The sequence below is a fragment of the Ambystoma mexicanum genome, chromosome 7q (assembly GCF_040938575.1).
Source record: "Ambystoma mexicanum isolate Mex_15411 chromosome 7q, UKY_AmexF1_1, whole genome shotgun sequence".
NCBI classification, from domain to species: domain Eukaryota; kingdom Metazoa; phylum Chordata; class Amphibia; order Caudata; family Ambystomatidae; genus Ambystoma; species Ambystoma mexicanum.
In genome coordinates this window covers 328,153,041-328,178,383 of record NC_090941.1, presented here as the reverse complement: position 1 = coordinate 328,178,383, position 25,343 = coordinate 328,153,041, and the positions used below count along the sequence as shown (strand labels likewise).

The 25,343-nt window shown below is 48.2% G+C and overlaps 1 protein-coding gene across 2 annotated transcripts in view; it reads right to left on the bottom strand.

Annotated features, from left to right (window-relative positions):
- Positions 1–25,343, bottom strand: part of DIS3 (DIS3 homolog, exosome endoribonuclease and 3'-5' exoribonuclease) — an 859,785-nt gene that overhangs the window by 536,692 nt on the left and 297,750 nt on the right. For both annotated transcript variants that reach the window (XM_069639429.1, XM_069639430.1), the window contains one exon: positions 4,431–4,547. In XM_069639429.1, the coding sequence (XP_069495530.1) occupies positions 4,431–4,547 (117 nt within the window). The remainder of the gene's footprint in view (positions 1–4,430; positions 4,548–25,343) is intronic.

Here is a 25,343-nt window from a genome sequence, read left to right as displayed (position 1 = left end):
GTTGCATTGGTTGGTACCCAGATAAAGGGCATTGAAGTAGTCAATTTTGGAGAGGACCAGCATCCTGGCTAAACTTGTGCAGTTGGCTCGTGACAGAAAGGGGCTGCAAGCTGTGATAAGATTGCATGTGTAGGATGCGGCTGAAGAGACTGCATTGGTTTGTCTAGATAAGGAGAGAGTGGAATCAAGGTAAATACCTAGTGTCTTAGTATCTTTGGCCACTTTGATGGAGTTACCATCAATGGTGAAGGACTTGAATGAAGGATCAAGTTTACTGAGTTTTTGAGATGAGCCTAAGATGAGGAGCTCAGTCTTCTCGTCGTTTAAGCACAGTTCATGCTGCGCCATCCAAGCCTGGATGACTTGGTAAATGGCGTTGATAGCTAGGGAGTCAGTTTTGTGATCACCTGTGATAGGAATAAGTATTTGGTTGTTGTCAGTGTAGTTGGTGTACGAGACACCCATGCGGTCCAAGATGTCAAATAGGGGTTTTGTGAAGACATTGTAGAGTGTCAGGGACACACAGGATCCTTGAGGGACTCCACATGTGATGGGGGAAGGTTCAGCAGTGGCGAAGGGGGAAAAGACCCTCATGGATCTATTGTCCAAGAAGGAGGTAATCCAAGCAGTAGCTTTCTACGAGAAGTTGGCAGCAGTTTTAAAGGTGGTGGCATAGTATTTGATGATTAACTAAGGCAAATGCTGCAAAGAGGTCTAATAGGAGTAATTTTCCCGTGTCTCTTAAGTCTTCAATTTGTGTTTTTAGGTCTAAAAGCGCAGTTTCTGTGCCATGGCGAGGGCGGAAACCCGATTGCCTTAGGCCCAGGAGGTTGTTAGTTTTGAGATAATCTTGGATCTGCAGGTATGCAGCTTGATCAAGAATTTTTAGAAGAAATGGCACAGTGATGATTGGTCTGTAATTAGTGGGAATGTTAGTGTCCAAGGTTGGTTTTTCCAGAAGAGGAAAAAACCAGGAATCCTCAATGGTTATCAGGGACAATCCCTGAACTGAAGGAGGAGTTTATGAGTGTGGTAATAAAACGCGCCAGGTCATGTGAGGCCTCCTTGATAATGGTGGCAGGGCAAGAGTCTCCCTGACAATTAGAGGGCTAAAGGCTGTTAATGTGTTCAACTTCCAAGGTAGAAAGAGGTGAGAAGCAGAAAGGTTGCAAGGATACAGTGTTAGGTTTGTGGTTAGCCTGAGGGGCAAGCTGTGATATAAATTAGTGCAGGCTGTTTATTTTTCATTCATTTTAGTTTGGAGCATGATGATTTTCCCCAAGAGAGCCTTTTGGATGTTTGTACACCAGGTGCTGTCTTTGGAACAGGTATCTGGGGGAGTGACAGGGGATTCCAGTCCCCTTAAGATTTTGAATAGCTCCTTGGTGTTAGATTGGGCACTTTCAATACGTTTTTTTAGCAGACAGTATGGCTTCTTTGTAGTTTAGAGTCGCTAGTGCTATACTTGCTTTACTAGACTCCGTAGGGTGACTTCTCCAGCGAGTTTCAAGGGTCCTTTTTTCCTTGCGTAAGGTTCTCAGCTGAGGGGTGAACCAGGAGTTAAGGTGGGCCCCGGGTTTAGGTTTACGTAGTTTGCAGGGATGCATAAGATCGAGTGCTTTTAGCATAGTTTGATTATAAGTGTCTACCAAGACAGTAGGATCCGCACATGCAGAAGCTAGATCATTAAGGGCAGGGAGGATGAGTGGGAGAAGTTTGGCGCAGGTTATGTTGCGCTTGTTCCTGGTGGATGTAGCAGGTGCTATATTGGGGATGGAGTGGATGGTTTTAGTGGGGATGCTAAAGGTGATAAGGTGATGGTCCGTCCAGGCACATGGTAAGTTGGCATTGACAGAGTCACAGTTGAGGTCAGCTATCTAATCTAGGATTCTGCTTTTGGAGTGAGTTGTTGCGGTAACCCGTTGTGTCAAGCCTAGGTTGAGTAGTAGGCTATTGACAACATGGGCAGGTGCATCGTTGGGGTCTAGGAGGCCTAGATTGAAATCACCTAATGCGATGATTTGAGAGGTAGTCTTGGGGTTTTCAGACAGGGTGTGGGGCGAGATTCTCAGTAAAGGTGGATAAAGGGCCGGGAGGTCTGTATATAATGTGGACAGTGATGGTCTGGTTAGGGGAGATGGCAAGCTTAGCTGTGAGGGATTCTGCTGATTTAAATTGGCAAGGAGTGGAGAGATGCAGATTTATCGCGGTTTTGTAAATGATAGCTATGCCTCCTCCTTTGGTTTGGGTAGTGTTGCGATCGCTTCTGATGATAGAGTAGCCTTCAGGGATTGCAAGGGATAGTAGAGGTCCTGAGGCCGCATGGAGCCAGGTTTCAGTGACGGCTATAAGGTTGAGGTCATGAGTGGTGATCAGATCAGCCATGTCAAGGGCATGGGCAGTGTGGGACCTGGAGTTAATCAATGCTGCAATTGTATTTCAAATCTTTTCATTCGACCCTTTCACCTACAACCTAAATAAATATAGAAAGGAGAACCCAAAGGGTACTCAGCAACACTGCACAGCGGGTGCTGTTTCTGCCAAAGTGTAACACAGATGCCTTTAAGAGATATGGTAGCAAGACTCCATAAAAATAGGTCAAACAAAGAACAGAGTTCCAATGGTTCGAGCATGTAAGAATGAATGAGGGGGAAAAGGCTCCCCTCATTCAGGTGAACAAGAAAAAAGACCAGACGTCCAGTAAAAAGGGCTTGGGGTCTCACTAGGAGAGGGTATTAAGCCCTCTTCTTCAGGCTTAGACTGGCCTTTAGGGCAAAAGGGCAATGCCTGAAACAAGAATGTTAAATGCTAGTGTGGGCCAGGTTTTTTGGTCAAAGTGGGACACTTTTGTGGCCAATGTGGGCCACTTTGAGGAGTTACTTCGCTGTGCGGCTAGTAGCTTTGAGTAATGTTGCTGAATAAATATTCTTTAAATGCACAATTTGCATCACATTTTATCAAAAACTTCCCCCTTGGTTACTACTCAAAACAGTCTGTTACAAAAGGAATGAATTGTCATTTGCAACTGTGGGACACTTTTTTCTAGGTGCCAGAGACAGTTTTATGCCCCAGACCGACCCTGCTCTTATCCAAAATCGGAGCTGGAAGCAAGGCCAAGCCCACCAATGGACTGGGACTAGACAGCCCCACCTCCTTCCTGGCCACCAAACACAAAACAAGGCATTAATAGCCCGCGAAAGCATCAGCTTTCCCGGTTATAAGGACTTTCCTAACCTAAGAAGGCCAATCTACAATACGCAAAAGAACAAGCGAAAATCTCGTGGCACTGACATTTTAGGGCACTGGTCACGTTTAGTAGATATATGTGGGAAACGCGAATGCGCACACCGAAATTAATGCTAATACAGTAAAACTATATCTGCTGCCACCAGCTTGTCTTTGGGCACATTTAAAAGTAACCAAAAATCCCATGTGTAAAAAAGCTAGGGGGATACAAAAGCATCCCCACTGCATGGTAAGGTGTTGTGTGCAATGTTAAAAAGTATAAGAATTAAAAAAGGAAACTGTTTCCCAGTACTGATAGTCTGAAGGGTGGATCAGTTTCCCCATAACAATGAGCAAAAGGCAGGTGAAGTGTAGCTGCAGGCTTTAATTCCCTTTAAAAAAGTCAGGACAGCATAAAAGCAGATAAAGAATGGGGTTGCACAGGAAAGTTTGGAGGGCAAGTTTCAAAAAGAGAAATCTTTCCTAACACTAGGTCAACCACAGAAGGGAAGAGTCAACAAATTCAGACGCCCACCAGATCTCCTGCTAATTAAAGCTAAGTAGCGCCATATGCCCACAAAATGGGAATTGAAGATGCAACTTTACCCAATGACATTTCTAACTAAACCATGAAAGATCCATTCAGCAAAACATTTTCATAAAAACAATTGTGATCAGAAAAAAGAATCACTCTGATGTTTTAAAAAATATATATCTATACTAAACATGGCGTAGAGCTTGCAGAATCGGTTCTCTCTAGCTACTGATAGAGTTATCTAGCTTTAAAAAAACAAATACCATACCTTTGGAAAAGATCAGGATCAATTAACAGAGTGCCATGTAATCAGCTAATACCAAACATTATCTTCGATAACCCAACTAACTCTTTACATAAAGCATGCTTTATCAGGCTACACCACTTTGAGCCCTTTACCTAGGCTTATCCTGGACCACCTCAATTTGGGTTTCTAGTAGGACACACTTAAGCCCATTATTCTACAGACGGTTGTACTGCTGCAAAATACTAATTTAGTAAAAAATAACATTTTTAGCGGAACCAATTGTGTTCGCTCCCTATGCAGTGCTTACTGGTCTGTTGCAATGTCAATGTTTTAACATTCTGTAATGCTAGGGATCTAAAAGTCAGAGACTCCCTTATAAATAAATAAACGCAGACAATGTAAGAAAAAAAGAGGCATGCTTACCTCAAGATTACCATTTTCCATGTCCCGGCAATGCAAAGCATCATCAATGTCAGTACACCCAGGGGGATCCACACTGCATACACAAAGGTGTCTCAGGTCAATTCTGTGCTTCATGTCCTACAATCAGATTCAAATATAGTTTAGTGGACAGTTGAGCATATGCCAGAAAAATAAATGGCAATAACAAAACGATATTATGATGTCCAAAACACAATTATATCACTGTTAAAATGTCAACAGTACACTTTTTCGTTTTGTTAGGACAATTTCATTTTTGGGGTTCTCGTGTCCCAATTCACAGGACTGCTGAACGTTTTGCTTTTTCCCTGAATCTGTGACTTTATTTTTGTGAACAGAGTAACTTTTACTGAAGCCCACAGTCAATGTAACTCGTGTGCTGTTCTATAACAGCTCATTTGGCTCATAGGATAGGGATGCTTTTAAGTGCCCCATTGTGGTCCCAATATGATTCTGTGTTGGGCAGTAGACTGGTGGCAGCAGCAATTTTAGATTTGGCTTCACCAGGAGTGAAGGCATTTTTATAATTGGGCCACTAAGGCATGTTTCCAAGCCCTACCCCAAACCCCCCGTCATTTTGTTTTGGGCTATCCCTTTGTCTGCTTGGACCCCAGGCAGGCATAAAATGAGTGTTGTACTAATATGGGCTGCTCGACTGTGGCTCAAACTGGTTTAGCCTGGTTTTCTGTCCCAGACAGTCACAACGCACACATGTTCATGGGGTTCTATGTAATTTTAGCGAAGATTCTTTTATGTGAGGCATTTTTTACCAAAACATTTTTACTGAAAAAATACAAAAAGTTTTTTATGTGGGGGCTCACATCCCCAAACCCCGCACTGTTTCCCCATGTTTCCCCATGTTTTTAAACCCCTCCCCACCCGTTGTAACACCTTACACACACCCATATATATTTTTTTTAAACAGTATTTTTTTGGTAAACATTTCTCGGTAAAAGAATAAGTTACTCACCGTAGTGACTATTCCATAGTCCCTTTCCTCCATACTGCATGTGCGTCCCTCGCTAGTGATAGGAACGGAAGTTTTACCAGAAAACATTGCTCTGCCCCTTCAAATTAAGACATGTGGAGGGGCGTGACCCTGGGAGCATGGGCTCCCTTGACTCCGCATCACACCTCTGTCCCTTTGATGCGTCAGCCAGGTTGAACTGCTTAACTACGTACCTTTTTAAGGACGGTGGGACATAAGACGGACTATGGACTAGGAGTACGTTAGTCCCTATGGTGAGTAACTTTAATTTCTCCTAGGTCCTGTCCCTTTTCTTCCATACTGCATGGGTGATTACCAACGATTTACGCCACTGGGAGGTGAGATGACATACTCTAAGAGAAAAGGACCGAAAGCAGAGTCTGATGTTGCGCTGCCACCTAGGCAATAGTGCAGGCAGAATGCTGAGGGGGTAGCCCAAGTAGGGTGGGTGCAGAGTACCACCTTGTCTCGATGGAACATGGTATAGAGTTCAGACACCACAAGGGCCTGAACTTCACTCACTCTTCGCGCTGAAGTGAGGCACATCAGTAGAGCGGTCTTGATTGTGACCAGTCTTATGTCCACGGAAGCCATGGGCTCAAATGGTTTATGCGCCAAAGCGCCCAGCACCACATTTAGATCCCATAACGGGTGCAGTCTTTTGATGAGGGAGTGGGGGGGTACAGCTTTGTTAGCCCCATCAGGTAACTTTTAACCACCGGGTTGGTGGTGGCGAATGATTCGTCGTTTGAATTGCTATATGCACCTATAGCGGCTAGGTAGGAGCAGCATTTGTCCACCTGAACCCCCGACACTGCTAAATGTGCTGAGAGCGATAGTACCTGATACAATGTGCAGCTTAACGGGTCTATGCCACTTTCCTTGTCCCAGAAGCAAAACCTAGCACATTTGCTCTTGTATTGTTTCCTGGTGGAGTCGCTTCTTGCTGACTGAATTATTTTCAGCTTGTCCAGAGAAGGATGAAGATGTTGCAGGGTTACGTGCTCAGGAACCAGGCCGCTCCGGGGCGGGGTGAACTACTGCCTCCCACCCCCCCCACGCCCTCCCCCGCTGGGAGAGGAGCATCATACCCTGCCCCTGCGAAGGGTTGTTCGGGAAAATTCTCAGAAATGTGCTAATTCCCTCCACCTTAGAGACCCCCAGCAACTTTTCTGGATTTTGAAGACTTGATTATTTTAACCTGCAGAGGGTGAGACCCTTTTTCCCCACTCTCTCATGCATTTTAAATGTTATTTTGAACTCTCTAAAAGATGATGCCTATGAAGTTTGCCAGACTCCATAACCACATTGCGTCACACAACACCTTCAGTGCAGTGGCACAGGGAAGTCTTTCAGACTTCCCAAAGGTTTAAATACCTTCTCTGGGATAAACTACTGTTTCCCAGAGCAGTAAAGCGAAATTGACTTTACTTACATTTGTCCTGCCTCCATCATATCAGATCCTGGTGGAGGTCCGCCGGGATGGAGATCGATGCTGCCTGGGAGCCCGTTGTCTGGTTCCAGGAGGCCAAGAGGTGCAATTGCGCTTTCATTTTTAGTCTGGTATGCAGGACCGCTAGCAGGCAGGCTGCCATAATTCCCAACAGATGTTGGTACCACCAGGCCGATGTCCACATCTTGTTAAGCAAGTGACCAGTAGCCGCCATGATAGCCATCACCTTTTCCATGGTGGGGAAAATCCTTTGCGCTTTTGTATCACACAACAGATCCAGGAAGACTAAGGTCTGGGTAGGCTGAAGCTGGGTTTTATTGTGGTTGATGGAGAACGCCAATTTGTATATGGTATCCATGAGTCTGGAGGCCGAATTCCGAACCTTACCTGGGGATTCCGCTCGGACTAGCCAGTCATCGAGGTATGGGTATACATGGTGTCCCTCCGACCTGAGCAATGCCACCACTGCAATCAAAACCCTTGTGAAAAAGCTGGGTTTTATTGTGGTTGATGGAGAACGCCAATTTGTATAGGGTATCCATGAGTCTGGAGGCCGAATTCCGAACCTTACCTGGGGATTCCGCTCGGACTAGCCAGTCATCGAGGTATGGGTATACATGGTGTCCCTCCGACCTGAGCAATGCCACCACTGCAATCAAAACCCTTGTGAATACCTGTGGGGCTGAGTTCAGCCCAAATGGGAGTACCTTGTACTGGAAATGCAAGCCCATCACTCTGTACCATAGGAGGGAGCGCTGGTGCTGCCAAATTTGGACTTGTAGATATGCATCCTTCAAGTACAGGGAGCCTCTCCAATCTCCCCCAACACAGAGACTCCGATATCAGAGCTGGAGTAACGATCTTGAACTTTTGGAGGGGTAGGGATAGGTTCAGGAAGGCCAGATTCAAGACCACTCGCAGGCCTGCCTGGTTCTTTTTCTGTATTGCAAAAATCCATGAGTAGAACCGTAAGCCTCTTCGAAAGAGGGGAACCTCCTCCACTGCTGCACCTTGCACGAGTTAGCGGAAATCCACAAGGAGTGCTTGTTAGGGAGCATTATCATAAATGTGGTAATTCCCTTCACCTTAGAGACCCCCCCAGCAACTTCGCTGGATTTTGAGGACTTGATTTCTTTACCTGGAGAGAGTGTGAGCCTTTTTTCCCCACTCTCTCATGTGTTTTGAATGTGTTCTTTGATTATGGAGTTTTTGATTATGGAGTTTTAGACAACTCCATTGGCATCATCTTTGCATGTGTGTGACAAAGCACCCTCAGTGCAGTGACACAGGGGAAGCCTTTTTGGCTGTCCCAAGGTTTAAATACCTCCTCTGGGATAAACTACTGCTTCCCAGAGAAAGTAAAGTGAAATTGACTTTACTAGTCTTTTTAAATTCCTAGACCCAGCCCACCCAATTTTACAGTAGAGTGCTGAAGGTGTTACTGAGTATCCCCTAGGTCTAGAAACTCATGTAGCAGTCAAATGCTACCCTTTCCTCACGAAATGGCTGGTGGCAGTGCTTTTATAATGAACTACCATGATTTTTCCAGACCGCGAACACCGGTAGCCTTAAATCGGGGGAGCCATGTTTTTCAAGATGGCATCTAAGCCCCCTTTGTTTAAACAGGTCCCGGTCTTCTTTTTTCACCATTTCTTTTTGGAAAGGTCCTTCCAGAGTTTGTCTCTGCGTGCCAAACCAGGTTTTGTCCCTTTGTTCCTGCGCCATCGGCGGGCTTCAGGACTGAAGACCGTCACTGGCGCCCGAGTGTCTGGGGTGGGCAGGAAGGGAGGGAGGTGCCCGAGCCTCCCTGTGCTTAGTCTCCTAGGAGACCCAAATGCACTCTGGCGTGATATGCTGGCTGACTGTCCGGCAAGGACAGCCACCCTGCTGGGCGAGTGGCAGCTAGGCTGGAATGAATGCAAGGAAACTGGATAAAAGGCGAGTCTCTTGGCTTGGAAGGCAGATTCGACCACTGGAACGAAAGAACCGAAAACAAGCTGGAAGAGGACCGCTGCTGCAACTCCTGGACCGTTGGTTTGCCCGGTAAAGCCCTGCTGCAGGTACGAATCGCCAAGTTCATCTCGACAGAGAAGCCCTTCAAGGACGACTTCTCCCTTTGAGTTGGTGGGACCAATCAACTCGACCCGTAAGCCACCTGGATACCATTCTCGGAGCTGGTTGTATTTTCTTCAGAGTGCTGCAGGAAACCGAATAACCAGGGAGAGGGACACCAGTTTGTGTGCTTGTCTACAACTACCGGAATGGAAGATCTGCCTTTTCCAGCTTTTTGACCAGCCCCAGTGCAGGAGTCCCCCGACGTCCTCCCTCTTGTCCCCCCGACTGAGGCCCAGGAACAGCGAGATCTGCAGAGCTGCACAGGAACATAAGTCATCAGCTGCATCTTTTCTTTTTTTACCAAGGTACTGTAAAACAAGTCTAAGAGAACTTACCTCTTACTGTAGAAGTGCTTGTAACATCCACAACTCACAAGTCTAATTAATCAGCTTGTGGCCCTACATTTGATTCTTCTTTTCATCAAAGACTCCAAAGAACTTGTGCAAAGACTTTCCCATTACTTAACAGGAGTGCTTTATCCTATCCAAGACTTTTGGCCATTGAGTTTGGCTTAGCCTATTGAATTGAATGACTCTTCTAGTGAACTCTAAAAGTATCTGCACTGCTTTGGAATATTTGTGGTCTCTTGTGTTCTAATACCCTTTGCCTTTTACCAACTTTTAAAGAGTATTCTGAATGCCAACAATAAGGTTTTAATGTCCCCAGCACCCTTGTTACTGAAGTCACCTGTGGGTGTAGGTTGTGTCTGTGGGCCATCCCAAAAGGACCTTGTCCGATTCAGGAACTCAAAGTGTACAGTATTGAAGTATATTTGTGTGTTACTATTCTATTGCTCCCTTCTGAAGAAGGATTATAACTGACTGATAAATACATTATTGTTTATACAAGAATCCTTGAGTGTAAGAGTTGGTTTGAATACCTGTAATTGTGAATCTTTGTGTAACTCCACTACAGCTCACATTTCCCCTCTTGAGATAAGCCTGGCTGCTCAACACGCTACCAAAATTGTGCATTACAAGCTTATACCAAAGGTTGGGTTGCCTATACCTGTAGTCATAGTTTGTAGTGTTCCCAGATGGTACTGCATTCAAACTTTGCCCAAAAGGGACAAGAGGGAGGACGTCAGAGGACTCCTCCACTGCACTGGGACTGTTCAAACTGGCAACGGCAAACTTCACTTTGAGTGGCTGTTTCGCTTTTCAGCTCCTTGCGGTACAGTAAATAGCTATAAGCGCGGTTCCTGGCTGTCAAGGTGGAACTTTCTTGCTTCTGGGGTCCCGCACTCTGCTGAGGGGGCTCCGGCTTGGTCAGTCCTGCTTCGTGGGAGTCTGGAGGATCTTCCAAAAGCTTTAGGCTAGCTTAAAAGTAAAGCACACAATCTGGTGTCCCTCGCCCTGGCTATACGGTTTCCTGCAGCAACTTTGAGGAAATTCAACCTGCTGCGAGATGGGTGTCCAGGTGGCTTACTTTGGAGTTGATTGGCCCCACCAACTCAAAGGGAGAAGTCGTCCTTGCAGGGGCTTCTCCGTCGATGCGAACTTGGTAAGTAGTCACTGCAGCAGGGCTTGTGCACCGGGCAAACCAATGGTCGAGGAGTTGCAGCAGGCATCCTCTGCAAGCTCTTCTTCTGTTCCTTCGTCCAGTGGTCGACTGCCTTCCTCCAAGCCAAAAGACTCGCCTTTTATTCAGCTCTCTCCCATTCATTCCAGCCTAGCTGTCATTCACCCAGCAGGGTGGCTGCCCTTGCCAGACAGTCAGCCAGCCAATCACCACAGAGTGCATTTGGGTCTCCTAGGAGACTAAGCAAAGGGAATTTCGGGTACCTCCCTCACTTCCTGCCTACCCCAGACACTCGGGCGCCATAGGTGGGTTTCTGTCAGCGCCTCAATTCAGGATAGAGATGCCAACTAACCAATTCCACTAACAATTTCCCCCTCTGCATACATCTCTCAAACTCCAAACCAAACACAACCACAAACCTACAGCACAACAAACCGCACAAACTTCACTACATTGCAACAACAAAACAAAAACACAGACTCGCACAACAGTACATGATGACTACCGGCCGCAAACACCCCAGGCCCAGCCAACGGACCCACCTGGTTGAGGCCGCCAACAGCACATCACTGCTCTCTTGCACTTTTCCAGCTTCCTCCCACTAACTCACCCTCCCTTCCTCTTTCAGAGCCGCCAGAGCGCCAGGGGACCATTCCGGTGGTGATAGTGCGCGGTACCAATGTCCTTTAACATTAACATTGTACTCTCACCTTCCATCCCACCCACTTTCTCTTCTATCTTCTTGACCCCTCCCTTCTCTTCTTCTCCTTCGATAATGTAAATTGTTTTTTGTACTGCTTTTTGGTTTAATTCAATTGTTATGTAATGCTTGCTGTATATTGTTGGTTCCTCTTGTAAAGCGTTTTGGATTAAAACGCTATATAAATTCAATAAAATACAAATATAATATGCTACATAAGAAGCTAGACAAAGGAGATACTAAGTAACCCCTCCAGTAGTCCATTCTAAGATAGGGTGTGCTGGGTCTAGAAAGTTACAATGCTAAGTAAAGTCATTTTCACTTTACTGTTCTGGGAAACAGTAGTTGATCCCAGAGAAGGTATTTAAACCTTGGGAAATCTGGAAGACTTCCCTGGGGCACTGCACTAAAGGTGCTTTGTGACACAATTGTAAAAGATGATGCCTATGGAGTTGGTTAGACTCCATAACCAAAAAGAAACAGTGTATAAAATCGCATTAAAAAAGGGTCTCACTCTCTCCAGGTAAAAATATCAAGTCCTCATAATCGAGCAAAGTTCCTGGGGGTCTCTAAGGTGGAGGGAATTAGCACATTTTTGATAATTCTCCCTAACACCTACCTTCTCTCTTACTCTCGCTACAATCTACAGGCCTCCCGGACCGGCCTCCCGGACCGACCGACCTCCCTCCCTCTTCCTCTCTGAATTGGCCGACCTGTCTTTCTCTCTTCTTGCCTCCTCCCCCAAATGTATCTTCCCTGGGGACTTTAACATCCTCTCGACTCTCCTGATGTGGCCGCTGTTCTCTTTAGCAACACTATTTCCCTCACAACCCTTTCTTCTGGCCCAACCCACTCAGCCGGCCACATCTTGGATGCTCTCATCTCAACAGATATCCCTCTCTCCAACCCTCTTACTACCCCTCTCTCCTGGCCTGACCACTCTCTCCTCTCTACCCACCTTGAACTCCCCTGATGATGCCTCTGCCCGCAACGACAGTCTCATTCTCCGTCATTCGACCGATTAAACGTGCGTCAGTCGCTGCATTTGCCTCTTCCTTCATTCCTCCTCCCCCTTAATTTGACTCTCCTTCTGACTCTGTTCTAGCTAACCTACAGCTTTCTATCTCTAACACCCTGGACATTCTTGTCCCAGTCATGAGGATCCGCATGAAGCCTGCCTCCAAGTGCAACTCTTGGTATGGCTCCGACTTTGCTGCTTTGAAACACAAGTGCAAAGCTGCAGAGCGGAAGTGGCAGGCATCTAGCTCATCCTCTGACAAACTAGCCTGCCGCCTACTCCAAAAGGCAATATCATCTCGCCATCTGCTCCAAGAAGAGGGGTCATGGCCAAGCCCCCATCTCTGGAACCACCAACACCACGGCTTAACTCTTTAAAATCTGCAAGGAACTTGCCAATTCTACCTTAGCCTTCCCCTCCCTGCCATGCCCTCTGCTCTGCAATGGCCGCCCAGTTCTCCTCCAAAACTCTGGACATCCTGTCTCCTCGGTCATCTGTCTCCACCCCCGCAACCCACTCTGCTTCACTCGCCTCCCTTGGCCTCCCTTTTCTCCCTCATACTCTCTTCTTTCCTTCTCATTGCACTAGATGAGATCTCTACAGTTGTCTGCTCTGCGAAAGTCTCTTATTTATTTTTTTAAATATGTTTATTTTTGAACAAGGCAGGAAACATTACATTCATTTGAAGTCAACATTTAGTATGCATTATTACACAAGAGCATTACTTCCCCCACCCCCTCCCTGAGTTCATCCCGTATTCAGGTGCTCTTCTTGTTCCTGTCTCTGTGGGGTGGGCCAGCTCTCTAGGACCCTCCTGGCCAGCTGGGGTTTGTATGTTAATGCTGGGACGTCTCGATCAAATTCGAGGACCGGGTTCCAAATGTTCTGTAAGCGGTGGAGAAGACCTGCTCTGGCCGCGGTCACCTTCTCAGCGATGAGCACATCCCAAAGCTTCACCCACCACAAGGGCAGGAGTGGGCCCTCCACCGATTTCCATGTGCGGGCTACCACTATTCTATCCGCCAACAGGCATTGGGACAACAGTTTAGCTTTAGGGCCTGTGCGTGGATAAATCCCCGGGACCGGGGTGCCCAGGAGAAAAGGTTTGGGCTCTAGTGGGAGTGTAATGTGCATGATTTCAGCAATGACCGCCAGGCATTCCTTCCAGAAGTTCTGGGCCTTGGGACAGGTCCACCACATGTGGAAAAAGGATCCTACTTGGCCACATCGTCTCCAGCAAGCTGGGTCCACCGAGTGATTCATGTGGTGCAGTCTTAAGGGGGAGGGGGGGGAGGAGTACCAGCGTAGCAAGATTTTGTGGACGCATTCTCTATTCGTAACACAGGTGGATGCTGATTGGGTGCGGGCCAGATGTCCACCCAGGCTTGGTCCTCTATGGGGTGTCCCAGGTCTGCCTCCCATTGTGCCATGGCCTAGGATTTGGAGGTGAGAAAGTCTTTTTGGAGAAGCTTATATAATGCTGAAATCTTAACTCGGAGTGGTAGGTCTTTGAGAGTAAGTTCTATGGGTGTGGGAAGTCAGGTTGCTGCTTGGCGTGTCTGTGGGCGGGAGCACCAATGCCGCAGTTGGAGGTAAGTAAACCTGTCTGTTTCTTGGAGGTGGAAGATTTCTTTACATTGTTCGTAGGAGAGTGGTTGTCCTCCCTCAAAGAGTTGCCCTATAGTCTCCAATCCGCCCACAAACATTTTTGGGAGCTGTTCCTGGAGAAAAGGCAGGGTTCAGAAAGACTGGGGATGAGGGTTTGAGTCCCCTTGAGATCTTCTTTTGCTTCAGCGTTTTATCCCATATGGCGACAGTGTGCCTGGTGGACAGTAATAGCTCTTGCCATGGTCGTCTAGTCGCCGGTGGGATGTGGGGGAGAAAGCGTAGGGGAAGAGCTAGGCGCGATTGTTCCATGTCCACCCATCTGGGGCGATTATTAATTGTTTGCCATGCTTGGGTGCACGCTAGTTGGGCTGCTATCTGGTATTTCTGGAGGTCTGGGACCCCCAGGCCGCCTAGCTTTGCATTCCCCATCATCGAGTCTCTTGGTATTCTGGCTTTTTTCCCCCTCCAGATGAATTGCAGCATTTTCCTCTGTAGGTTCTGAAGTGCAGGGGTCGGGATCATCACTGGAAGGGCGGAGCACGAATACAGGAATCTCGGCAGCAGGTTCATTTTACAAGCTGTGATCCTGCCCATCAGGGAGATCTCCTGGGACACCCAGCGTTACAGGTCGGTCTCCAACTCTTGGAAGAGCGGCAGGAAGATCATGCAATAGACATCTGTCAGTTTAGCCGGAATCTGGACCCCCAGGTAGTTGATAGCTTTCGCTTTCCATTGGATCGGGCACATTGGAATTAGGTCTTCTCGCTCTCTCGATTAAATCCTTATTCCCAGCGCTGCTGATTTATTGAAGTTAACAGTGAAGCCTGTGACCCTTCCGTAGTTGTTTAGTTCAGCCAAGGCGTCTGCCAAGGAGCTGCGGGGGTCAGTGATGGTTAAAAGGACATTGTCCGCGTAGAGGGCCAGTTTATGGTGCGAGAGGCCTACTTGGAGCCCCTTGATTAGGTGGTTCGGCCTAATCCGTTGGGCGAAGGGCTCCATAATCAAGGCGAATAGAAGTGGGTAAAGCGGGCATCCCTGTCTCGTTCCGCAGGTCAGTGTGATGGGGACCAAGAGATTGCCATTGATTCTAAATAGGGTTCTGGGTGCTTTGTAGTTGGCTAGAATCATTTTGTGGAATTTCGGCCCAAATCCAAATGTCTCTAGGGTAAGCCTCATAAATGTCCAATCCACCTTATCAAACGCCTTGGTTGCGTCCAGTGCCATGAGCACCATCCCTCTTTCTCCACGTGTGGCTAGATCCACCAGGTTCAAAGCTCTGCGAATATTGTCCGCTGGAGACCGGTTCTTCAGGAAGCCGCACTGGTCGGGCTGAATTATATCCGGGAGGATGTGGGCTAGGCAAGTTGCCAGAATCTTAGAGTAGATATTGGCATCAATGTTGAGGAGGGCGATGGGTCTATATGAAGCTGGACATCTCAGGTCACCTCCAGGTTTGGGGAGCAGGATGGTGATTGACTCTTGCATGGAGGGGATTATCACGCCGGTCTCTCTAAAGGAGTTGAACAGATGTGCCAGTGGGGCGAGTAGTTGGTGCTTGAAAACCCTGTAGAACCTGGTTGTGTAGCCATCTGGGCCTGGTGCACGAGATTTAAGTGATTTTATAGCCTCATCTACCTCCTCAGTAGAGATTGGTGCGTCCAGGAGGTCTCGCGTGGAGTCCGGAATTCGAGGGAGTGCTGCTTTGCGGAGGTATTCCCTTTGTTCCCTCACGTCCCGTGGTGGAGCAGTCATTATCCGTTTCAGATGCTCAGCTGCCAGGCGTTGTTTGTCTTGTTCTGCGTATTGGATTCAGCCATACGTGTCCCGGAGCCCAATAATCGTGTTGTTTCGTTTAGCTTTGGCTAGTTTGGCCACCAGTAATTTATTTGCTTTATTGTTTTTTGGCGTAATAGAATTGCTTGGCCTTTGCCATTTGGTGTGCTGTATGTTTGGCGTAGTGGGCCTCAATCTTTTTCTGTGCCGTGCGAATGGCTCGTTGGATTCTCGGGGAACATCCTTTTTCTTTATGAGTTTGCTCCGCTTTCCGGAGGTCGTCTTCGAGGGCCAGGCGGTTTGACGTCTGGCTTTGTGGAAGGCAACTCCCTGTGCTATTAATTCCCCCCTCACGACCGCTTTCATGGCGTCCCAGGTGTTGGTGGGCGATGTGTCCATTACGGGATTTTCCAGAAAGAAGTTCTTGATCGTAGTGGCGATCGAGTCCCTAAGCAGCATTTCGTTGAGAATTGGATCATAGAGTGTCCATCTACGTCGGGCCGGATGGGGGGGGTCCTGGATTCGGATTTCCAAGGACACTGGGCCATGATCCGACGGAATCCACGGGCCTATGGTGACCTCATTGGTGAATGAGAGGATTTGGGGGGGAGACCAAAAGGAGATGAATCCTACAGAATGTTCTGTGGAAGTGCGAGTAGAATGAAAAGTCTTTTTCGGAGGGGTGAAGACCCATCCATGCGTCTACCACATCCAGGGTCCTGAATAGCCGTAGCAGTGCCAAAGCTAAGGTGAAGTCTCCGGATGATGGGGGGTGGGATTGGTCCATTGTAGGGTCCAGCACTCCGTTGAAGTCGCCGCCAATGATGACTTGGCCCTCTAGGAAGGAGGGAAGAGTAGCGCATAAGGCCTCGTAGAATGTGGTTTGAGCAGAGTTAGGAGCATATATCGACACAAAGGAGTATAGTTCCCCCAAGTAGCAGGCATTTCACAGCAACGAACCGACCCTACAGGCAGAGCTTCGTGTCGAGAATCTGGGGGTCCACCCCCTTCCTGAAGAGAATGGCAGTGCCCTCTTTTTTGGAGTTTCCAGATGCAACAAATTGTTTCGGGAAGAGGCGGGAGCGTAAACGTCCAAAGTCGGTTGGCAATAAGTGCGTTTCCTGCAGCATGGCTACCGCGGCCCCTTTGTTTTGGAGTTTTTGCAATATTGACTTGCGTTTGGCTAGGAAGTTTAGACCTCTAACATTCACTGAAACGAAATTCTGGGTGCAGTGATCTGGGATGCAAGACGAGGGAGTCACTATGTCTGGTGGTGGTGCGGGGGATGAGGTTGTGTCAGCCAGCATCTCGTGGGTACTGCGGATGCGCGTTTCCCTGCCATTGAGATTTTTGCTCCGGCCTCCAACAAGGAGGCAGAGATTTAACTGGGGGGGGGGCAGGTTTGTGTGTCCAGCACCACCCCTTGGCCAACATGGCCACGTAACTGTTCATAGCCAACATGGCTAAACTTGTAGGTATCGCCTTCCAAAGACTTAGATGGATTGAACCTCGGAAGTGGGCATAGGCCGTGGGGTGGGGCCCGCGCCCCGACCGTCGGGGGCATCTTTAGTTTCTTATGGCTGATTGGGTTCTTTTGGGTGAGGCTATTTCTTCCTTCTGAACCTCGGGACTCTGGTCCAGGAGTTTGCCTTAGTGATGGGTAATCTCAAGAGGTCGGAGTTAGAGGCCTTCTCAGAATTCATGGGTGACCGCGCTTCAGAGGGCGTCAGGTTCATTACCTTTTCGGCGTCTTCCAGGTGGCCGATTCTTCTTTGGGTGCCTTTGTAGGAGAATTGTAGGGCTGTGGGGAAGAGCCAACAATAACGAATTTGTTGGTCTTGTAAAAGACAGCCAGGGGTCGAAGAGCTCCCCTCTTCTGGAGATTGAGGACGGATAGATCTTGGTAAATTTGTATGGGGTGCTCTGAAAAGTTATTTCGTCGCAAGAGCGACTGATTGCAGAAATGGCTTCCTTTGTCGTGAAGAAGTGCACTCTGGTAATGACGTCCTGTGGAGAGTCCGCTTCCACTCCCCGGCGAGGGCGCATCCTGCGAGTGCGGTCCAGGAGGAGTTGCGACTTATCAAAATCCAGTAGGAGAGCTTGGAATAGGTCCCCCAAGTATTCCGCCAGGTTTCTATCCGGAACTGAGGTTGGGACCCCTCGGATGCGCAGGTTGTTGCGTCGGGCCCTGTTTTCTAGATCTTCTTGTTTAAATTCCAATATTTCACATTTATCCTGGAGGAGTTTGATTGAGTGCTGAACCTCCGCCAGGGTGGACGCTTGGTCCTGTGTCCGATCTTCGACTTCTCCTAGCCTCTGTTCAGTGTCCGTTACTCTTTGGTCGGTGTTTTCCAGTTTGGTAGATAATTCCAGCATGCATGATCTGAATTCTGCTTTAATGTCCGCCATGAAAGCCCTAATATTTTTCGTAGTGAGGGTACCCTTGTCTTCCGGGGCCTCCAGAAGGGTGGAACCAGGGGGTTCTTGTTTTTTAGATTTATCCATCGACATCAGCATTGTTTCAATGTCCGGTTTTTGACGGTTTTGGCTTGTTTGAACATCTTGTTCCCCTATGCGAAACAGGGCTTCTGTGAGGCGTTGAGGGGGAGATTACTGGGGTGTTGGGGGCCAGAGAGTCAGAGTGGATAGATAGGGGGTTGCAGAAGGTGGGCCGGGGCGCCCCAGGAGGATGGAAGATCTTATCGTGTGTCAGGTAGGTAAGGGGGTAGTTGTGTCTGTCCACCCCCTCTTGGTTGCTGGAGGGAGCTCACCAGGCCTGCACAGGACCCGCTGTGTAGCTCCTAGCCCATTTCCAAAGCAGTAGCTTGTCTCACCCAGAGCCTGGCAAGCTGATCGGAGCTGTAGCGGCCACCGCTGCCTGTGGTGGTTCAATGTGGGAAGGCACTGTAGCAGCCCCATCGATGTCCCCCTCCCCTGGCCCACCTCCTCTCCAGGACGGGGCTTATTCAATTGTTGTCGGCGTGGCAAGCTGCGCCCGGAGCGGGATCCTCCCGGCCACTCCCCAGCTCCCTGGGCAGGGCCGCCGGGACGTCCGCAGAAGGCTCCCTCTTTCTGGCCACCAGGCCAGTGTGCCTCGGCTAGGGCCGTGTTGGGCTGTTTTGTCGTGGCCTCAGCGTTGTTTGCAAAGACAGGATGGGGGATGGTAACCCCAGGCGAAGAGTACTATATACGGGGGCCGCCGCCATGGGGGGACCACAGCGGTGATCTTCCGGGGGTGGGAGCTCCTCCCCCTCTTACGCCACTCTTCGGCCTCTGCGGTCTCCCAAGCCTCGGTCCGCCATCTTGGAGTAAGGTACGGGTGGGGGGGATTAAGAATCATATCTCTGCGGCTGGTCCTCGGAAGACTCCCAGAGCGCGGCCACCACTGCAGCAGGCACTCAACAAGCCTTGGTCATGTTTCGGTTCGTCGAGCTAGCCTAATGTTGCGGCAGCGTGCATCCCACGGAGGCCGTCAAAGGAGCGACCGCATCGTCGGCGCTCCAGGTCACGCCCCCATGAAAGTCTCTTTTAAACAGGTGCTACCCTGCTCTTCCAGAACCATCAAGGACAACATCGCCTCTCTTGCCCCAGTCTTGGCTGATCTCTGCAACCATTCATTTGCCACCGTCTCCTCCCCTTAAGCACTCCCTTGTGCACCCTCTACTAAAAAGTCTGCTGACCCTTCTTGTCTGGCTAACTATCACCCTATCTCAATCAATCCTTTTTTGGGCATACTCGTGGAGAAGCTGGTCATCCCCCAACAGACCCTCCACACCGAAGAGGCACGGAAACTGCTTTCTTGAACACCTGTGAAGTTCTACTCTCCAACATGGACTCAAACACTCCCTCTGTACTGATCCTCCTCGATTTTTCCGCTGCCTTTGACACAGTCAACCACTCCATCCTCATAAACCGTCTCCATGATACCCTGGCCATCACGGACAGGGTACTGACGTAGCCTACCTCCTTCCTTTCAAACAGACCCTCCCAAGTGCAAATGAGTCCTTTTCTTTCCTCCACCTCACTTCACTCTCTACCTGTGGCGTCCCTCAGGGCTCTATCCTATCACCATGGCTCTTCAATATCTACCTGGCCCCCCTGATATCCACTTTCTTCCCTCATTTCCAGTTTTATGCAGACAACACACAGCTCTCTTTCAAGCTGCCATCCCCTACCTCCTCCACCTGCTCCCTCATACCGGACTGTCTGACTGCTATTCAGACACGGTGCTCTGTAATGCCAGTAAAACAGAGATCCTTCTCATTGGGACGCCTGCTCCTTGTTTCCCCCCTCTCTATGGCATGACTCCCTGGGTCCTGTAACAAACTCATGGTGGCAACAGTAAAGACAGACAAGTGGTCACAGTTCAAGGGTGTTTATTAAACTAAATAAACAAGTTGGAAAAACGCCTAATCTAAACCTAAGATGGGAGCAAGCTTCGACCATCAAACAAAAAATAAGGCAGTCCTTGTGGCGTCTTGTCAAAGTAAAAGGGCCTATACTAAAAAAAAACTATTGCCAATCATTACAACTAAATATAGAAAGAGTGTGGGATAGGGTTTACAATAAAGAAAAAGTGTTCATAAATAATAACTCACGATGTGGTTGCTGGGGTTCTCCCTTCTGCGGGTTTTGAGCACAGGACAAGTTGGGACCCTCAAGCACAACACACTCAAGCTTTCCCAGCACAAGACGATAGTGCTGTTCTCAGATATCAGGAGCCTCGATGGGCAAGTCTATTTTCTCTCAAAAGTCTCTTGCCTTCGAGGATTTGGTATATTCAAAATAATAAATGTTCCTTTCTATGGCGATTAGGGTGATGTTTCTTCACCTCTGGGTCCCACCCTCTTCCGGGCGGAGACCCCTCTCGGCTGTTAACATCTGCTCAAAACCCTAGTACCCGTTGCAATCACAAGCCTTAATGTATTTTTAAACAATGAACTGTTGACATCCCTCTGTCGGGTTCACTCTTGCCAAACACACAGTTCCCTTCTCTTTGCTCATAGAACGGGATTAGTCTCCCGTAGCTTTCAATGGTTTGTCGGTCAAAGACTTTCGACTTTACAGAGGATTTTGTTAGACCCCCCTGTATGACCGCTTCGACGGTTCCCTTGCAGTCCTCCTAAGGCCTTCTGGTATCAGTAGTTTCAACAAACACGGGAGGGATCAGAGTCCCTCCAGTGAACACCCAAGTGGCGTCGGACCCCTCTTCAGCTGGTTTTCCCTTTGCATCAGTACAACACAGTCTGGTTTCTTAACGGCTCTACCCTCGACTCATCGGCTGTGATGAACCGCTTGGCGTTTCTTGTATCTGGAGTCAAGGACGGTACCACGGTAGCAGGCATCTCTCACTGTCCTGATAATCACCATAGGCATGCTCCCTGTACCGTTGGCATGTGCTGCAACACACGCTGGCTATTGTTTGCGGTCTTACTATTCCTTTCCTGGAGGTTTCGCTGGTCTTTTCTCCTTGTCGCCCCCTTGGTGCTCGCAGAGTCTCCCCTCCCCTTGAATCGTTGCACTTGGATAGCCGCCTTGTTGTGCGTCCTGCATTGCTTGAATTGTGCTGTTGTGTTCCACCTTTTATTCCTTTGGGGAAGGGCAAGGGCTGTCAGGTGTATGTGTGATTCTGGTCAATTACCTGACCCTTGCGTTGGGACATGTCAGGTAAACAGCTTTGGTGTAAATCCGTTGTCTGTCATGGTATGCAAAAGTGTTTATGTTGGAAAGGAGGAGGGTTGGCAGTGTTTCTGACGGTCCTACGTGGTAGGATGGGGAAAGGGTGTTGAAAGCAGGGGGATACCGTGTCTCACCTGTCGGTGTCCCACTTCACTCCCGAGGACCCCCATCCCGGTGATCCTCCCCCAGGAACTGGATCTAACAGCGATGGCCGTGTCCTGGCCACATGGATGACAGATCCCCAGGGACTAGTCAGGGAGGCACCTTTAGGTTTCTCACAGCCCCCTCCCATCATCCATTTGTGAGGCAAAAAACCTTGGGATCATCTTTGACTTGTCTCTCTCTTTCTCTCCACACATCACGGATCTTGCCAAGAAGTCCAACTTTCAGTTGCATCTCCTCAGGGGCCTTTACCTTTCCTCACCTTCTCCCAGAAGTTCAATATCCCCAGAGCCGTGGTTCTCTCTGGATAGACTACTGCAACAGCCTCGTCCTCAATGCCTTTTTCGTCCCTTCGCCCACTTCAACTAATCCAGAATAGGACTGTAAGACTTACCCTTTGCCTCAAGCCCAGGGACCACTTCTCTCCAGCCCTAAAATATCTCCACTGGCTCCCAGTGACCACAAGGATCAAATTCAATACCCTTTGCATCATCCACAAGGCTGTCTGGTGCCTGGGACCTCTTTACATCCAGCTTTCCCTCCCTAACTGCCTCCCGGCTAGAGTCCTTGAGCCCTCTGGCTCCAACTCTCTGCAGGTCAAACGTTCCTCCAAGCAGACAGTGGGAGGTTGATACCTTTCCTCGGCTGGCCCCTCCCTCAGGAACGCCCCCCCCTAACACCCCTCAGACTTGAGCCGGTTCTTCTTAAGTTCCAGAAACCTCTCAAGACTCCTTTTCTCCTCTTCCTTACCTCCCCTCACCCTCCCGTGCTAATTTCTCCCTCTGCCGCGGCGACTGGGGCATGGTCCCTTCAGAGTCGTACATGGTTCAGACCACCCCCTACCAGTCCCCGCAGCATCCTTTGCCAGAACTTGCCTTCAGGCCCCCTTTCCCTGACTAGCTCAGCTTGGTCCTCACTGTTCACCGCACTCAACCTCTCCCAGCCCCCTTCCCATGGCACTTGCTGCCTTTGGCCCGTCCAGCACTTGCCTGCCCCCACCCTTGTGGGCACCCCACTCCTGCACTTTCCCCCGCCTCCCCCCTTCACTTACCACCTTGTCATGCACTTGCACGGTACGATTGTCTCAAGGCCAATATAACCGTTTTTGTTGTCTACCTTTGTGATTCCCATGCTCCCCCTCTCCTGCCCCCCTCCCTATCCCCCATCTTGTCTTGTGGCACCTGGAAACACTTGTGTATAGGCGTCATACAAATGTGCAATGAATAGTGTGTGGTGCATATAATTTAATTGAACTGAGAAATATTATGCTGATCAAGCAAGCAGATAGCTGACACCTCACGTAATGGACATCACCCAACAAGAAACATTGAGAGAGCTTCAATTATAAGTGAAAGAGGCGCCAGAATAACGTCTTGCTTCATTTGCATGTGTGTATGGTTCTTTCAATTACCTCAAACAGGGTGTAACTACGGGATGCAGGTAGGTAAAACTGTGATAAACTCACAACTAGAAGTGCTAAAAATATTACTAAAATATAACTATTTGTAGTCATATAAAGGGGTACTTTGTCCCACTGGAACAATGTGCTCAAAGCTAAAGAAAATCAACACACGTTTCTACAAGCAGGAAAACAATGTTGAAAACAAGCCTAAGCACTCACTTGTAATGCTATAAATCAAAACGTTGGCATGTGTTCAAAATGAAGCATCACAGTTTACCATTTTTCTACTTTACTGGCAGTGTTTAAATTGCAAATGATTCTTAGAACATGAAACACAAAGGAATGACATAATTGAAATGTTATTTCATAATATTGGCCTACACATTTTCATTACAAAAGAAGTCAATAAGCCCTTCAAGCATACACATAATATGGATGTTCTGAGTTGGTTTGGGCAATGCTTGTTAGCGCTCCAGTGAAATCTCTGACAACCTCCTTTCTTCACTCCAGCCCCAAAGACATGGTCAAATGTGAGGAAAGGTTTGCGTTTCCCAGGAGATTCTTGGCTGGGCCATCTGGTGTGGAATGTTTTACTGTCTGTTGCCATGAAAACTCATTAGGCTCAGAATAATACAAGGGATCATCTGGTCTTCTCAGTAATGAATTTGGAATATACATTTTCTTTAATAGAGTGCTTTTGCAAAAGCAGTTTGACAATAACGATTGAGCAACAGTACAAATTAACAATGAAGGGTAGGCAAAGCATGACAACAGAATTATGAATGGGAAAGCATCTGAAGCAAACTAGTTTTTAACTTCGAAAGACATGGAAGGAAGAGGAGGAGTGAATATGAAGGGGAAGAGGAGGAGTGAATATGAAGGGGAAGGGCATTCCAGCGTTTGCGTGCAGGAAGCGTGAATGAACGAAAGCGAGAAGGGGCACAGGGTGGTCTGTGAACAGAGAAGAAAGAGGGACTGGTAGTGAAGAGAAACTGCAGGGGCTTATAGGAAGACCAGAGAAAAGAGACATGGAGGAGCAGGACTGTGCAAGGATTTGAAAACCAAGAAAACAAAAGTGAAAGAATAGATAAAGGGAAGTAGAGAGGCTGACATGAGAAAAGGAGTTACAGAGGAGCAGGAAGGGAGCTGAAATAAAAGGTGGGATAGCGGAGTAAAGACCGAGGGCCAGGGAGCAATATAAGAGAAGAGGACACCATGAAAAAGAACGGAACAGTAATTAAGTTGGGAAAAAACAAAGACAAAGATTATAAAGATGATGTCAAGCAGAATGAGCTGTGGTAGATATATGAAGAGAGAAAAAGGAATGAAAAATGAACCTAAGACTGTGAGCTGAAGGGGAGAATCGGAGCAAAGTTGGGGGAATTAAATACCAGAGGGCATTGGAAAAGGGTAAGAGGATGCCGAAGGAAACTAGAGAATCTCGTTCTGAGAACTGTTGAGATGAAGGAAGCGTGAGGCCATCCATGTTGTAACAGCTGATAAGAGTGGGAGAGACAGTGGGCCTCATCAGGAGTTGGGCGGTATCCCGGCCTCAATTGTGCCGGGATACCACCCAACGCTACCAGCATTACCACAACTTGGACTGCTGCAATTTGCACCGGATCACAAGTTGCGGGGCGGTAAATTCCCCATTCCCATTGGGTCCATTGGACCCAATGGGTATGCACGGCGCAATTATATCAAGCACAGCTACCGCCAGCGGTAATGGCGCCAAAAATGCCTGTACCACCGGCACATTAATCTCCAGCACAGCTGGAGGTGAATGCATTGAGGTATGGCCATACTCGGGATAGGGCGGAGCGGTAAATGCAGAGGTAATAGCATTACCGCCGCACTGTCCCACTCCACCCAACTCCTGATGAGGCCCAGTGTCTTGGAGAGAGGAAGAGAAAGAAGAGAAGGAAAATAAGATTTGAGTTCCATCAGCGTAAAAGTGAAATGAAAGATTAAAAGAGCTGATGAGAACAGAGAGAAAAGAAAAGGGCCACAGACCATGAGGAACCCCAAAAAGAACCGGGCAGGCAGGAAGAGTTGTAATCACGAGATCACGAGTTGTTACCACGAGATCAGGTAACAACGGTTTGAAAGATAAGATATGAACTACTTGAGAACAGACCCAGAAAGGCCCAAAGAGGAAAGAGAACAAAGTAGAATAGGGTGATCGACTGTATCGCAGAAAGATCAAGAATAGAGGATAGCTGACTATGCAGAACAGAGAGAAGCTCTTAGGGAGTTTTTCTAAAGTCCACATATCTAGGACATTATAAAACGCTCTCTACTTGGCAAAACAGAGCTCCAACTTGTAGTATGGGCCCGTACCACTCAAGGTAAGGGTAGCTATGGCAGAGTAGTTAGGCTTATCTGAGGAGGGAGAGAGGGATGTAGGAAGGTACAAAGAACTTATAGCATACATATGGTCCAAAGAAACCGTCATACAGTTAGGGAGTTATATAGA